General features: G+C 41.9%; 3 protein-coding genes across 4 annotated transcripts; 2 read left to right on the top strand and 1 right to left on the bottom strand.

Moving 5' to 3' along the window:
- The first annotated feature begins 704 nt into the window (after positions 1–704).
- TIC21 (translocon at inner membrane of chloroplasts 21) lies at positions 705–6,058 on the top strand. Its single transcript, XM_078586855.1, has 4 exons — positions 705–1,107; positions 3,425–3,682; positions 4,877–5,080; positions 5,823–6,058. The coding sequence occupies exons 1-4, from the start codon at positions 712–714 to the stop codon at positions 5,937–5,939; spliced, it is 975 nt and encodes a 324-aa protein (XP_078442981.1). The 5' UTR covers positions 705–711; the 3' UTR covers positions 5,940–6,058.
- Positions 6,059–6,107: 49 nt separating this feature from the next.
- Positions 6,108–7,715, bottom strand: LOC144712607 (Reticulon family protein). Its single transcript, XM_078586856.1, has 5 exons — positions 7,516–7,715; positions 7,265–7,445; positions 6,648–6,789; positions 6,493–6,562; positions 6,108–6,423 (listed from the first exon to the last, which is right to left on the bottom strand). Exons 1-5 carry the CDS (start codon positions 7,658–7,660, stop codon positions 6,266–6,268), a joined length of 696 nt encoding a protein of 231 aa, XP_078442982.1. The 5' UTR covers positions 7,661–7,715; the 3' UTR covers positions 6,108–6,265.
- A 1,884-nt stretch (positions 7,716–9,599) lies between these two features.
- LOC144713032 (LisH/CRA/RING-U-box domains-containing protein) lies at positions 9,600–16,374 on the top strand. Of its 2 annotated transcripts, XM_078587514.1 has the most exons (7): positions 9,600–9,925; positions 10,374–10,568; positions 10,745–10,867; positions 14,180–14,365; positions 15,081–15,214; positions 15,813–15,999; positions 16,151–16,374. In XM_078587514.1, the coding sequence occupies exons 1-7, from the start codon at positions 9,614–9,616 to the stop codon at positions 16,250–16,252; spliced, it is 1,239 nt and encodes a 412-aa protein (XP_078443640.1). In that variant the 5' UTR covers positions 9,600–9,613; the 3' UTR covers positions 16,253–16,374. The 2 variants fall into 2 exon arrangements, with proteins under 2 accessions (XP_078443640.1, XP_078443641.1); XM_078587515.1 differs by lacking the exon at positions 10,745–10,867.
- Positions 16,375–16,949: the final 575 nt, after the last annotated feature.

A 16,949-nucleotide genomic window follows, 5' to 3' on the forward strand; every position in this document is an offset into this window, starting at 1 on the left:
ATCCAAAACTAAAATATTAATTTACAGGTAAATTTTTTCTTGAACATTTATAAAAACATAGAACATAGTTTTAGTCGTCTTATGAACTCCATACAGCTAATAGAACATCAATTTAGTGCCTTTATGTGTCTCGGTAACAAGTATTGACCAAAAATTTAATTACTTGCCTTAATAGTCAATAAATTCATTATTACTTGGCATACTATTCGTTAGATACATTTTGAGTTCAAAACTCGTTACCGAATCACGACTCTTAGGTTATTTAACTCAAATGAGGTTAGTACATGCATTATAACAAGTGCCAAAAAAAGTCTGGCCATACCAAGTATAAGAACCATACACTATTAAAAAATATGGCAAGCAATATATTTTTTGGCTGTTGATGGTTAGGAGTGTAATGGAAGCCATATTAAATTACTCATAGGTCAAATGATTCAAAGTTTCTGCTACTAGTGGGAGTCCATGCATAGATGAGATAACATCAAAAAGCATAAAACAAAGTTATTTTTCTGCTAAGTTTTGACACATTTATGACCATAAATTATCCTCCAAATTCTCCTGACTTGAGAGTAACAATCAAATATCCATCATTTCAACAAAACCCAACAAACACAACAAAACCTTCAATAATATAAAAAACAAATATACAAACAATATCATAGTTTTCACTAATTCAAACCATACTTCAGTCAAATGAAGAATAAAGTAAGGATGACGATGACGAGAGTAACCGTCATCATTTATCGTCATCTTCCCGTCAACCTCGCGACGACTGCTCTTGAAAACAGTCTTTGTTACTCGTTGCAGTCGAAGGGAATGCGAGGGACGGCTATGGCGGTTCCTCTAGGGCAATGCATTGGGCTTAGCCGCGCTTCTCTTCAACGCCGCTTCTTCTGCCCTAGCCGTGAATCTCGGGCTTCACGGGATTTACCACTTCATAGCTCGAATTTCCTTCCAGCAGAGTCCATCTCCTCTAGATTGTCGTTCTCCCGTCCCGCAGTTCTGTTCGCCATCTTTAAAAGAGGGTCGATTTCTGCTTCTGCATCTGCTGGGGGTGGTCCGTTTCCGCCGTATGATCAGGAAGTCGAGAAGGCTAAAATCGCGCAGGTGCGGCCATTTTTAATACTCTAGATTTATCTGATTAGGGTAACTTTCTCTTTGTTAATCTGTGTACATTTTAAGTTTCTCTTTGAAGTACTTGGAATTTGAAGAATGTGCACTGGCATAAAATGAATACACATTTTTTTGTCCTTAATGGTTGATTCTGTGAGAATTTTTTCCTTAATGGTGCTCTGGGATTGTTCCTTAATGGTGGTAGAGAGAATCTTGTAATAGAGTTCTAGATCTATCCGTCAACTTATATTATTATTCCTTAAATAACAATTTTTAATGGTTGATTCTGTGACAATTTTTTCAAGCTATTCTCTTTTCTTTTGTTTTTGTATCTCCTTGGCTGATCTTTTCTCGGTTCTCATTACCGGATTCAACTTATTTTGTAATGGATTGAAGGTTAAGATCATCTCCTACTTTAATCTCAGAATCATCCCATCTAAGACTTGGTAGGATAATCCAAATGGATTTGGGAAAGGCTCCTGAAGATCTGCGAAGTATATTGAGAATGGGTGTCTTTCTATAATTCAACCTTAAATGTTAATCTCCATCCTAAATTTGTACTGTTCTTGTATCTACAAGTAGAATAATATTTCAGGTTCTTATGATTTCTAAAACATTTTGCAACTTTTCTATTATTGTTTGGTGAGCCACCATGTTCTCTAGATCATGTTCAGGAAGTTCACGATTGAATATGGTTGTGGGTTCTCATGTGGAATTTTAGAGAGATATATGCTTCCATTGGGTTAGAAGTTCCTGGCCGGATGCATCAAAGCAGATGCCTTTGAGGTTCCAAGTGTAGATTGCAGTTTCTACTGGCCTACTTTAAAACTCTGAAAACAAGGTGAAGTTGTCTAGTAGAAGACTGTTCTAGTTAGTCAATGCGTGACTTGGTCGTTTGTTGATGTTTTCCCGATGAGGTCGCGATCATCAACAGACATCATCGTCGTCATCACCATCAACTGTACGAAGCCAACTAGGCCTGTTGACATTGAGGACGACATTGACATTGATAGAGTTGAGGATTTTAGGTATACCCTGTCATTGTTATACCCCAGTTGATGGTTAGGACAGCCATTGTTATACCCTGCCATTGTTGTCATCAATGTCATCGTCAATGCGGACAAGGGTTTTCGACTTTGACGAGTGCGCCAACGGGGATTGGGCCCAAAAAACTTGGTGGCGAGCTTGGAAAGAGACTGCCTTGTCAGATATTGCGTCAACGGGGACACAATTTCTCCATTAAGAGGGATGAATTGAACATATTTCCTATGTTGGTTGGCCCGCTTTTTCGTCAATAAGTTAGCTTGAGCTGCGTCTGCGTTCATTAGGAGTGTTCTTTTCCAGCTACAAGATTCGCATCACAATACTTTCTCAACTTTTATGGGGCCACATCCACAAATTTCTTGAATAGGATTCTGATCTGTTCCCAGAAAAAGGTTATATCAAAATAACATATGATTCAAGAGGTAATAGGGATTCATAGCATGCTAGTGGCTGCTCTAATTCTGAGGGGCTATTTATACTCTCTTTATCCTACCTATCTGATACGAACCTCAGTCTAGGTTTGTATTGGAAGGACGGTATAGGGCGAGGCGAGGTAGATGTTCCCGGGGTAGGAGAGTCGAAACGGGAATGATAGGAGGGTCGACAGATAGGCCAGGGATCAACCAGGGACGAGCCGCCTGATGATGTGGTGAAGGGTTGACGATCGCGGGGACAGGGATCGTCGGAGACTAGAAGAGAACCGAACGGCAAGGGTAGGGATCGGATTGGAGGGGAGCCGGCTGACGATCCGGTGAGACGATCACGGGATAGGGGATTGCTGGACAGTCAAGGGGACAGGACCGAGACATGGAGGATCGAAATAGTGAGCCAAGAGGCCGATTGTACCATAAGTTTTGACTGCCCTCCTCAAAGGAGGGCTACACATCCTTGTAAGAAAAGGAGTTATGAATTTTCCGGGTGGTTACCGCTTTGTGGGTTGACCGCCTTAAATCACTTTTCAAAAAAATAAATAAATAAGAAAAGGAGACAATCTACCTAAACATGAAATGACTAAAATCCTCCTAGCGGGCTAAAATCCCTAAAATCCTCCTAGAGGATTATATCACTATCATAATATCATCCCGAAAGTCTGAAGCCGTCCTAAATGCAAATAAATTATGGGTGATATCTTTTCTATTTGTTCTGTTCTGTCCTCTTCTTGGTTAAGATGCATGCTGATTTGGAGACCCTCTATTTATTTTTCATTTCTTGTTTGGTTTATTGAATCCGACCGTCTATGATTTTAATCTTTGATTTCTTGTCATAGGTCTCGAAAAGACTGGAGAGCACCTCTCGTTACTTTAAAAGATTGGGCAGTTTAGGGTTCTGGGGGCAGCTCGTTTGCACTGCTGTGGCTGCTGTAATCCTGTCTTTCTCTACCATAATCACTGGGAAAGTCACATCTCCAGCTACATTTTATGCCACTAGCGCCGCTATTGCAGCTGCATTTGTTTCTGTCTTCTGGTCTTTTGGTTATATCCGTCTTTCAGAAAGGCTTCGGAAGACGGCCACTGATCCTACCAAGGTATTAAACTTGATTCTTGTTGATGAACAACATCCTGCTTAATGATGAAAAGTAGTGTCCTTGCTATCAGCTATAGCTTTATAACAAAGTTGGTTAGCGATTGAATTTAATAATTCTATTTCTAGAAAGTATTTCAGTTGTTCATCGATATATTCACATTTCCTTTTTATAGATTTGTTCTGACTGGGTTTAGAAGTAGTTCTCATTTTTGGACTATGTTTGCCTTTTTTCTTGAAACATTAGATATATTTTTTGATCTAACTTGAAAAGAAATCAGTTGATTATTGATTGTTACAGGTTTTTTGAAACCATCATCAGTCTCTCAAAGGATTAATTTATCCTTTTTTCATGTATAATCTCTAGGGGTCTTTATTTTTGCATTAATTAAGACTGTTACTGCAAATAATAGGAGCAGAAAACCGAAATGCAGTGCAAATTGATTCTCACCATGCTTAAAATTTAGAAACTATGCATGAACTTGATGTGGAATCAGTTTGCAGGCCAAGTTCACTTCTTTCTTGAATTATTATATCTTTTTGGGGTTGTAACATTCTCACTTTTAAAAATCAGTGAGAAGGCTATTCATTCATAACAGTGACAGATCTTTTAAACCATCATCTGTCCCTCAAAAAAATAATTTTCTGATTATGATTTTTCCTCTTGTTGCATTAGTTTAGACTATATCTGCCAAAAGCGAGAACAGAAAACTGAATTACCACTGCACATTGATAATCATGAATAGAGTTGACCAAGTCGGGATGACGACGATCTTTGACATTGACGTTATGTAGATGCGGATGTCAACCTCAAAGAACCGTCAATCGACATCGCTCTTTAGCCAATGTCAACGATAGTCGTTGACGCGACAATGACATAGTAGAAGTTTTTTTAATAAATCTTAGTGAAAATGACGGTTGACATTGCTGACCCTATCAGGCTCAGCTGTCTGTCATGCCAAATTTGTCCACATCATTGTCATATGTTTTTTTTTTAAAATAACATATGAGGCAGTCACCCGAACAAATCAGTAACCACGCCATTGTCATATGTTTTGTGCGGTAGACGTCTCGTGATGGTTAAACTTACCTCTTAAAAAAAATAGCATAAATAACATTGTGCCATTACCTTTTGAAAAAAACCTGCTTTATTCTGAATTCTGCCAAGAAATATTATGCTTTGATGATCAAATTTTAGGCACCTCCTCGAGCCGAAGTGGTTAAAAGCCTGAGGAACGGGATAGTCGTAAACCTGCTGGGAATGGGAGCGGCGGTGCTCGGCATGCAGGCGACCGTTGGCTTGCTGGTTGCCAAGGCTCTGACCACGTCCGCCGTCCCATATTATCAGGCAATTCCACCAGGTCAAAGTCCAGTTCTGGCCTTGGACGTTTTCTTGGTTCAGGTAATGGCATTATCAATCGGTAGTGATAGATTTCTTTTAATGACTAAGCACCGGGCACGGGGCGGCGTCCCCGTCCCTTGTCGCCGGTCTGGGGGTTACATTAAATAAAAAGAGAATTTAGGGTTTAAACGAAAATGGGGAACCGCATGGCCTGGGATGGGTTTAGGGTTTAGGGTTTAGTTACAGTGATAGATGACAGATAAATAGATATGTAGACGTGACCTGTATATGGCTGTGATTCTAACTATTTTGAAAACTTGGATATAGTTTTGTTCTACATTTATCTAAGAATTCTTCAATTCCTCCAATCTTAGACCTCTTTCTCTAGGTCATGGATTACTGTAGATTGAAGAATTTATGCATGAGTTTTTAATGATTTTGAAAGCAAAATCCCAAGTTACGCTGCAAGATAAAGTGGTATTTCTCTCAAGATGGATTCGACAATCTAAGGAATTGAAGAATTAGCAAATGAATTTTAAAACCACAGGCTCATTTAGGTGTCTTCAGTTGGTTCTCTCTCTCTCTAGAGTCGGAATTTATATTCATAAGAAGAATGAGAGAGAGTGCTTTCTCTCTCATCATAGTTTCTTTTGAATTCAATTCCAACTGCTGTAAGAAGAGAGAGAGAGAGAGTTCACTTTCACTCTCTCCGTGAAGATGATGAATAGCCTTTTTGAATCATCATCATCACCATCACAATCATAATCATCATCATCATCATCATCATTATCATATTGGGCAGGCCTCGGCGAACACCATCCTATCGCATTTCTTGGGGCTGGCGGCCTCTTTGGAGCTTCTACGATCAATTACATCGCCTCAGGCAGAGGGCGCTTCTCCCTCTCCAAGAACGGCCTGAGTGATCTCTTCTATCCGGTACTCTCCACAATGTTTTAGTTTTCTTCTCTCTCTAGCTGGATCTCATGCCAAAATAAATGATTTCGTATTTGAATACCATACATTCAAATTCCATCGTGATGATCCTTTTTTCAGAAAGCTTTTAACAGAATTATTTTGCAAAAAGAAAAAACCGAAAAACTTCCCATTGGAAATAAGAGATCTGGGTTTGCATACGATGTTTTCTTGAAACAAAATTCATTCTTTCAGATATTTTTCCGTGCCGGTTGAGAGACAAGTCTCAGTCTAGGTGAGCATTAAGAAAAAAATAACGAAAATGATGCACCTTTAATCTGTTTTCTTCGCCTTCTTTACGCTTATTCCCGTCTTAGTAAGAACACATTCATACTGCTTCAACAGAAAATGATGAGCTTGCACTATCTTCTCATGGATGAGATCTTGATTTTTGTCGTAAAAAACAGGAACCGTGAGGGAAAGGGTGAGGCCTGAAAAAAAATGCAAGAAATTGAGTAATGGGGATAGCGTCGGGTGAAATTTAAGATCTTTGAACCTACATAGGTAACAAAGAGTGAGGAAGCTGAAGAAGCTCCCGATGTAGGAAACACCCCACAATATCACAATGACCTTCAAGAAGATTGCAGAAAAAACACAGGTTAATGCAATTCGTTGAGATCTTTCATCTCTAAGAGAGTTTATCTGTAGCAATTACCTGGAGAAATAGCTTCCGATCGCCTTCGATGGCTATTTCTCGTGCAACGGACAGTCCACGGTTGATCCAAACTCGAGCCTCATCTGCAATCTTTTCCGCAACGGCATCGGGAATTTCCAAATTAGGGAGAGGAGGCAGGGGCCTGACAGAATTTGTCCAACTAGATGAGAAGAGATGAAGAAAAGAAGTACGAAAAAGGGAGAAAATGTGTACAACTAGATGAGAAGAAATATGAAACAGAGAAGATTTGAATACCTAGATGAGAAGAAATATGAAACAAAGATGATTTGAATACCTAGATGAGAAGAAATACAGAAAATGTAAGATTTGAAGAATTAGAGGAGGAGAAATACGAAAGAAAATAATTGTACAAATATATGAGGAGATACAGAAGAAAGTAAAATTTGTAGAATTAGATGAGAAGGAATACGAAAGAAAAAAATTGTACAAATAGATAAGGAGAAACAGAAGAAATGAAAATTTGTAGAATTAGATGAGAAGAAATACGAAAAAAATGTACAAGTAGATGAGAAGAGATACGAAAAACGAAGAAAATGTGTATAACCGAGATAGATAATCGAAAAGGCTTGCGCGCAGAAGAAGATAGATTTTGTGACCTGTTGAGAAGAAGCGCAGATCGAGCCCAAAGGAAGAGAACAAAGATCAGGAGGAGGAGGACATTGGCCAAGAGCGACAAGAAACCGTATCCAGCGATCTCGAAGAGGAACCAAGCGACAGTCCCCCCGGTCAAAAGCGCCACCGCTGCATTCCTCCTCTTCCAGAGAATCAAATCGGCCACTGCAACAAACATCAAACAATAATAAACCAAAACCGCGAAAGATTCAACGAAGAACGAGGAAGAACGAACCTGCGCCACCGCCGAGCGCTTCATGAACAGAGAGCTGATTTCTTCGTAATCCATTAGCATTGATCGGAGAAGAATCGACATGCCTTCGGAGCGCAGAGGCAGCAGGGGACGACGATCCTTCGCTTAGATCCTCGCTCGCGGCCATGGTGTTCTTCGTCTTCTCCCTCCACTTTCCAGTCCCCCAAATTCTTTTCCTGCAAAGCTATCTATTTATAGTGAGAAAAGAGGGGAGCGGCTGTAGTAGCGTTTTAGGATGACGAATTTCGTCATCGTCATCCAAATGCGTCATCATCTTGAATCCACACTCGTCACGTCATCTAAACCAAGCTAGGATGACTGCCGATGACGAGTTTGTAGTCTACAAGTATAGTGTAGGGATGCGGATGGGACAGTTTTTTCGTCCTGTGAGAGACGAGCAGTAGGTGAGTGTTCATAAGGTGACCTATTTTTGTCGTCCCAGGCTTCCTTGATGATAGAGGTTCAAGACTGTAATACGGAGGACGAGTTCATAATGTTTATTTTAATGGTCGGTATAGTTTTAAAATGTGTTCTTATTTACATGATAACATAACTTTAAGAGGAAATTATAAAGCAACAGGCTATTGTTGCTCGTCCGAGTGACGAGTGGCGATGTTCTCCAGCCATAACCATTCTTTTCCCATGGAGTCAGTCCCACGGCAAATTGTAAGAACTCCGATGACGGGAATACACTAGTTGATACCGTCTTCGTGATTCAGTCCTCCATCCTCCAATGTCAACATCAACGTCAACGTTACACATCATCGTCATCCAGAATTGCCCATCCCACCTTGCATCTGTATTGCAGGGACGCGAACGGGACAGTAATTTCATCCGTGGACGAAAAAAGAAGACGAAGAATTGTCTGTCAGGACTTTGGACGATTGACGGGACAAAGAATTGTCTGTCCGTCCCCGGACAGGACTATTGCTTCGTCAATGGACGAAATTGCCGTCCCGTCTGGGGCCTTGGACAGGGGGACCGGATGGTTATTTCGTCCTGTGGGAGTATAGTATGCGCCTGACAGGTCCATATGCCCGACGCACGTGCTACGCCACGTGTCAATTCCTGAGTGGTCTAATGCTGACGCAAGCCTTGTTTCGTCCCGGGACGTTGGACGGGACAATAATTTCTTGGAAGGGACGGGACATGGACGAAAAAAATAGGACAGGACTATTTTGACGAAGCTCTAAAATTTGGGATGTAGGACGGGACGAACTTCGTCCTGTCCCATCCATCGTCCATGTGCTGGACGATCCCGTAGCTTTACTTGCATTAGTGCAATCCATTCCGTCTCGTCCCGCTCGTCGTCTACGTCCTGGACGATCTGGAACTTTACTTGCATCAGTGCAATCCTTCCCGTCCCGTCCATTGTCTACGTCCTGGACGATCCGGAACATTTCTTGCATCGGTGCAATCCTTCCTGTCCCGTCCCGTCCATCGTCTACGTCCTGGATGATCCGGAACTTTACTTGCATCAGTGCAATCCTTTCCGTCCCGTCCCGTTCCGTCATCGATTACGGGTGACTGAGCAGTTAACAACCGTTCCGTCATCGTCTACGTCACCGCGCGCCCCCCTCCCCCGGCCGGCCGCCGCTCTCTCTCCGCCCTCCACCCCCTGGCCGCTGCCCCACACAACCACCCCCCGCCCCCCACCTTCTCTCCACCCTCCTCCGTCGCGGCCCCCCACCCCCCGCCGCGTTCGCCGCCCTTCGCCGGCACCGTCTTCTCCGGCGACGCCGTCTGGGCGACCCTGGGCGTCATATTATTTTTAATTATTGATTATATTAATAATTAAACATAGCAATTATACCTCTTATATTAAGAATTAAATATAGTTATTTTATTTTCCAAATAGCATTTAAAATCTTTTTTTTAAATCCTTATAAATGAGCGAATTTAATGCGATGTGCAGTGCGCTTTCCCGCACAAAAGCGCACCGCAAATCGCGCAGGGCATTTTGTGCGTGCGAAAATTCGCACACTCGATGCGAATTTTCGCACCGCACCGCACGACCATCTCTCGCCCCTATAAATAGATGTCCGGGGAAGGGCGGGGGAGGAAGACGAGGAATTCAGAGATGGACATGGCGGTGGACGCGCCGGCGGCGAACGGCCACTCCGGCGGCGCTACGGCGGCGGGGAAGGGGCGAGCGCAGCAGCTGGCGGAGTCTCTCAAGCTCGAGCATCAGTTCTTGCGCGCGCCTCTCGAACACCTGAAGAAAACCTTGCGATTGAATCACCGAGCCGTCGAGAAGGAGATCTCCGCGGTTCTTTATAATGTCACCGAGCTTTCCTCGTCTTCCGGCGAGGATAACCGTCCAAAATCTCGCGAAGAGGTCGTTCAGCAGTTAACTTGTCTTGTCTCCCGCCTCCATGGCCTCAAACGGAAGGTCAGTCTTCTTGATTGCGATGGAAACCGTATACTATCTGATTCCGCTTCTCTGGAGCGTTTTTCAGCGGTTTTTTCTTGACCTTCGGCTTGCTAGACTCGGATATTTCATCGTTCGCCGGTGTTAGAAATTGGTTTATTTATCTAAAAACATGAATTGAATTAATGGTTCAATTCATGTTTTTTAGGATTTTTCCAAATTAGGGCGGTAGCTAACAGCATTTTTTACTGAATCATCATGGCTTTAAATTACCTAATTTCCCTTCTCTGAAGACTTTTTCTGCAGTTTTCTCTTGGCCTTTAACTTTCTATAACTAGAAAAGTTTGACCTCCGTATTCTTCTCTGGTTTATTGCCCTCAAGCATGTCATTTTCATCGCTTTGAAAGACCTTACGACTCGATCTTTACTTAAGGCGTAGTTTGATTTGATCTTTGTTCTCTCTGGGCAGTTGGAGGAAGGCGCACGGATAGAAAACCTGCAAGTTCAGAGATGCAAGGCGCGGCTGGAACACCTTGATTCGTTGACCCCTGATGGGCAGGCGGAGTGGAATAGTATCCGACTGAAGCGAATTCTTGTGGACTACATGTTGCGCATGTCGTATTACGAAACCGCCGAGAAGCTTGCTAATGTTAGCGGCTTACAGGTACAGAGTTTCCCCGAGTTTTCCAATGGATTTCATGCAGTTGATCACAAATTTCTGGGTAATTTCCCAAGTTTTTGTGAAATTTGTATTTGTTTGTTCGTCATTTATTTTAATGTGCCGTGATATTTTATGATCTCTTATGCAATTTGGGTGATTGTCTTCCGCCTTCGTGCCAGGGCCTCGTAGATATTGACATATTTATTGACGCCAGAAGGGTGATAGATGCGCTTCAGAATAGAGACGTGGGACCAGCTCTAGCTTGGTGTGCAGAGAACAAAACCCGTTTGAAAAAGTCAAAGGTGCAGGCCTTATATTCCAGATTTTCCTTCTCCTTTCTCGTGCCGCCGATTTCACCTCCTTCACCATGTTTAACATGGAGATATTAACAATGTTTTTGTGGAAAAAATAGTCAATAAAAAATATTGGAAGTCATCTTCCCCGCACTGATTCTTTTATGCTTCAAGCTCTGCTGATAGACTTGCATCAGCCTAATATAGTTAGTGTGGAATATGAATGTGTGAGTCAGGATCTTAGAATACCCAGTTATTTGTTCATGATTCCATGTGTCCTCTCCTTATTGATTACTTAGTGTTCACCAGATTAAATGAAAGCAAGCATAGAAAGAGATTCCAGTATGGCCGAATCACAAATGGCCCAATACTGTTAGAAAAGAGAGAAATAAGGAGAGGACAAAATATAGTGGCCAGGTTTAACATCCCCCCATAAGCTGGCAGTGGATATTGTCTATGCCGGGATTGTGTTACGCTCCCAACGAATATGATGAATGTGGAATGAGACTTGACTCAAGAATTCAATATTGTAGCTTGAAAATGGTAACAAGTGATGTATCCGATCACAATTTGTAGTTCGTAGAATTAGGATGCAAAGAAAATGAAACAATACGGCAAACCAAATTGGTCGGCCGTCCTCTAGAAGGAAGGAGCTCCCTAGACCAGTCCTCATAGCGTCGGTGAGCCCAGAGCTTGTCTTCAATTAAGTCTGTTCTCCTCCCGGCTGGGTCCCTTGGGCTTTTTATTTATAGCTTGGTCTTGTGTCTAGTCGTCTCCCGCGCTCGACCCCGCATGTTTGGGTCTGGTACGTTTCTTCCGTTGCACGTACTTGTGTGGAAGGGTCGTATCAGATTGCCAATTAGCTTATGGAAGGTTGATGGACAAAAAATATAGCGGCCAGGTTTAACATCCCCCCATAAGCTGGCTGTGGATATTGTCTATGCCAGGATTACCAATTAGCTTATGGTTGGTGGAGGCGGGCCTTTTGTGAAGATATCAGCCGCTTGCCCAGTTGATTTAACGTACTCAATGTTAATAAGGCTAGTCTTAAATTTTCTTTGATGAAGTGACGGTCAATCTCCGCATGCATAGTATGCCCATGTTGCACATGGTTATGTGCAACTGCTATGACAGATTTATTGTCAAAAAGAATCAAATGGGGCGTCTGGACTGAAACTTCAGCGCGCGAAGGATATCCTGTATCCACATGCCCTCACAAATACCTTGACCCAATGCTCTGAAATCAGCTTCAGCTCTAAATCTAGACACAACCTGTTGTTCCAGCTGACATGGTTGTCACGGACAAATGCACAGTAAAATGATGTCACTGATCCAACATTGTTAGAGTCAGTATCGATTTGCTTACATGCATCAAGGTTCTCTTGAAGTTTTGCTCTCGGCCAGGATATGCAAGGACTCGGTGGAAATCATGGAGATGTACCGCCTGGGGTCATGCATGTGTTTGCTCAACACACAAACGGAAAATCCAAAATCAGGTTTTGCATATCCAAGTGCAGATTACCATTCGACCTCTGATGTTGGCCCTGATTCTGGGAGGGCCTGTCTTCACCAGGACCCAATTTGTCATTAGGGGCATTGGCAGGTTTGCAGGCCACTTTGCCAGCCTCATGAAGTACGTCAAGGGTGTATTTGTGTTGGAATAAGAGTATCCATCCCTTCCCTCAAGTGGGCCTCGTCCATTCCTTTAAAGTATCTTAATTTCCCAAGAGCTACCGAGCTTCTTTGACATCGTTCCCCTGAAATTATGATATCTTTGACATAAACGATTAAGGCTGTGAGGTTGGTATTTCTATGCTTCAGGAAGAGCGTGTAATCAATTTTGCCTAGTCAGGTAGCCCAACTGTTTTATGGCCTTGGTGAACCTCCCAAACCACATACGAGGAGATTGCTTTAGTCCATAGAGTCCTCATGGACTACTAGCTGCTGCTATGCTTGTAGCCAAGGGGGTAGGGACAGGTAAACTTCTCTATCAAGGTCTCTACACAGGAAAGTGTTCTTTACATTATATTGGTGGATATCCCAATTCAGGTTTGCGTGAGAGCAATTAAATGAAATTGATTCCGACCACGTGGCTTGGATTTTCTTGAACAATCAAGTGGTCTTATTGATAGGAAATTGGCATAATTTACTGATCCGAATTGTTACTGTCATTTGTTCAGATCTCAAAGTTAGAGTTTGTGACTCCCTTCAATCCTTCCGAATGTACTGCTAATAAAGGCACGAGCCGGTGGCAATTGAGAAGCACCTCGTACAAAAAGGTCCTAATGGGCCAGCCAGATGGGCACAGTTACCGATGGATCAACTACAATGGGAGTGGTGACAGTTGTGGATGCAATTTGTGGATGCTGCTGGCTTGACAGTTGTGGGGCGGGCAGCGATGGTGCTCCCAACCATCAAATCTTGGAGTTGAGGGAACAGCTCAGCGAAATTGGTTATGTCAGGCTGAGTGATGCCGATGCCTCTGGGAGGGATGGCAGTGACTGATCGAATCAGCTCTTATACCAATGATAGAAGGCCTATGGGGACCTATTGAGGATCGGTAAATGAGAAAGAAGAAGAAGATCAAGATGAGAAGCAAGAGATGGTCTACGCCTCCAGAATTTCCAAAGATGGAAACCCTTGCCGTCATGATGTCCTGACGGCCCAATTGTGCCAAGATGAACTTGAATTATCATTCATCTCATGTCCATCAAATGTCTTTACAAGGGGCATTCATAGCCCTACAGTTATTCAAAAATCTGTTGTTTTCTCCTTCTTAAGCTCAGTCGCTTACTATGCTTACCATTGATTTGTCAATTGTGGAAAGTTCTTAGGACTCTATCACCCCCTTATATTACAAATAACAGAGCTTAAAAATTAATGTCCTGGTTAACACTTCCAGATCTTTCTTGTTTGTTGTGTTAAACATAAGGCTTGGGCCACTTGTAACACACGGCCCACTTACGTAGCGATGGGGAAATATTGCTTCTGCTAGAAGTGAGAGAACGAGCGAGATGCTCTGTGCAACAGCTCGAGAGAATGGAGTTCCCAATCGTCAAGCGGCTGCTGAGCTTTGTGGAGCAGAAAGGGGGAAAAATGTCGTGTTTTTACTATGGGCGAAAACCTAGATTTTATACAGCAAGACAGGTTTCCACTTAATTCAGTGAGACCCATTAGCGGATAGGACGGACAAAAACGATATTGATGCAATATACAAAATTATTGGGTCAAATAGCAATAAAAGAAAAAATAACTCTGCCAACAATAACCAATAACAAAAAAATGTCAAGACTAACTTTTGGGAATCTTTCCTGTGTGCAGAGTACGATTGAGTTGCAGTTGAGGCTTCAGGAATTTATAGAAATGGTGCGGGTAGATAACACTATGCAGGCTATTTCATATGCTCGTAAACATCTGTCTCTCTGGGCGGCTTCTCATATGAAGGAACTACAGCGTGTCATGGCCACCCTGGCATTTAAGAGTAGCACTGAATGTGCCACATATAAGGTATGCGTCTTGGTTTGGCTTGTACAAATGCCGTTATTCAACCAATTTTACGTAATAAGAAAGCCACAAATTGCATGTTTTAATATTTTCCCAAAGCTTCTTTGATGTCAGTTACCCAGGCGAAATTAGGCAGAGAACATCATTTGTATGCTCTAATAGAACATCCTCCCCATAGTGAAGTAAATTATTAAACGATTTTTTTTTCTGTATTTCGTATTCTTCGGTAAATGCAAAATTCATTCATCTGTTGCCGTGAATTTGTTTAATTTAAACGATCAGAGTTTGTAATGATCGGGGTTTTTTATATTTTTTTGTGAATCAAGCTTGTCATATTTTCTTCTCTCGTAGATTAAATCACCTCGGTCAGGTTCCTATTGGACCATTGATGTTCTCTTTCTGTATATCTTTCGAAAATTGGATTGGACCATCACGATCGATCCAGTCAAGCATTATTATCATCGACCAAAATCTTGATCGATAAAAAATTTGATTACTTTTATCTATTTATTTTATTTTATGTTATGTAGTAAGGTGTCAGTCAGCTGTAGTCTTTGCGTATATCAATATCTGTGTATCATCTTCTGAATGCATAGCATTGTAAATAAATCAAATATAATTGGGTCACTGAAACATTCATGGTTGTTAAGGAACTAATACAATAAGAAATTAAAATTAACGAACATTCATTTAAAAGTGGGTTGTCTGATTGGAGTAGGTGCTGTTTGAGCCCAAGCAATGGGACTCTCTTGTGGAGCTGTTCAAGCAGGAGTTTTTCAGATTATACGGGATGACATTGGAGCCGTTGCTCAATATATATCTTCAAGCAGGCCTGACAGCTCTAAAAACACCGTATCCCCAAAATCTAGTTTTTAATATTGTAAACCCAAGTTCATTCATTTTGGTTTTTATTTCCCAAGATATTTACCTTCATAATTTTGTTTAAGCGTCGGGGTCAACGATGATGATGACAAGAGGACAATGACAGTGACGATTTAGAATCATTATCTTCATCATCATCTAATTTCCACCTTAAAAAAAAACAAAATCTTGTTTCCCGGAGACATCATCGTCATCCACCAGTTCAACCCATCATCATCATCATCCGTCAACTTCCAAGATCATGTGGGAGCATTTAACCTTGTCATTGCCATCGTCATCCAGTTTCTCAGAACGGTTATCCACATCATCATCCATGTCGATATCCAATAGCCATCCTTGTGGCATAACATTGACATCCATTGGCTTTGAAGAGAAGTTTGAGCATTTAATCATCGCATCTTCATCATCGTCATCAAGAGTCATCATCATCGCCAAGCGGTGGTTGAAGTCATCATGATCATCATCGCCTGATTTTGGTCATTGTCATCGTCATTCATCGATATTAAAGACTATGAATCATCATCTCTTGGCCTACCCTGGTTGTGTTCTCTTGAATCCCTTCGAAAAGGCTCTGCTACGAAGAGAGCTGCACCAAAGAAGACCCTCTGTCTCAGGAGAGCTTCCGCAGCCTGGCCACGAGTCTGCCCTTCTCGAAGCAGCAGAACTCGAAGCTGGTCTGTTACATATCCAAGGAGCTCATGGACACTGAGAACCCCCCTCTTGTGCTGCCCAACGGCTACGTCTACAGCACCAAGGCACGCCGATTTCAATACTTTATTTCTAAAAAAAAGTAAAAAAGGGTTATTATTTAAATTTACGAAACACATAAAAAAATGAATTATTTTTTTTAAGTGGAGAGGAGAAGAGAAAGTTACGTTTGTGAAGTTTTTTTTTTCATCTGTTCAGGCTTTGGAAGCAATGGCAAAGAAGAACGACGGGAAGATCATCTGCCCGAGAACGGGTTACTCCTGTAATTTTGGCGAACTCGTCAAGGCCTTCATCTCATAAGTTTTACTTCTTCCATTTGTGACGTGGGTGTAAAAAGAGCCCACAAGCTTAGATGATGGCCTATCTTGTACATAAATATATATTAAGTCTTCTATCCATAAAAAACCAATTCAGCTTTTAAATCTTCCAGTCTAGGCAATTATCATTTTCTCGTTTTTATTTACTCATGTCCAGTGTGAATTGAGCTAGAGGAAGAGGGGAAAAGACCTATTCTAGAAATACTTTTAGCTGATAATTTCAATCTCCTTCCAAAAATATTTGTTCTGTTACAACTTTTATATGGAGTCTGGTTGGTAAGAAAATGAAATTTGAAACTATGCTTGCTCCAGCCTTGCATATTGTTTGAGGGAGAGATCTTTTTATGGAGTCAGTTTACATCTGTCAGTTTACCGGAATAATCGTTCACTGACATCTGTGTAGAGAGAGAAACTCATTCTTATGATAATCATTGTCATTGTTACATCTAGTGTTTGCCCGTCCTGATGCCAGTATCGGATACCGGTATCGGGACGGATGCTGAACCGGATACCGGAATTGAATTTTCAGGTATCCGTTTTTTCCGATATCCGGATACCGGATTTCGGTATCAGATATCGGTTGCTACAGTGCCGATATCCGATACTGGTATCCGTCCGATACCGGCATCCGTCTCCCGTCTCAGGGGGACAGATGACGGTACCGGATATCGGATGCGGAT

Source organism: Wolffia australiana, chromosome 15, assembly GCF_029677425.1.
Source record: "Wolffia australiana isolate 7733 chromosome 15, ASM2967742v1".
Taxonomy (NCBI): Eukaryota; Viridiplantae; Streptophyta; class Magnoliopsida; order Alismatales; family Araceae; genus Wolffia; species Wolffia australiana.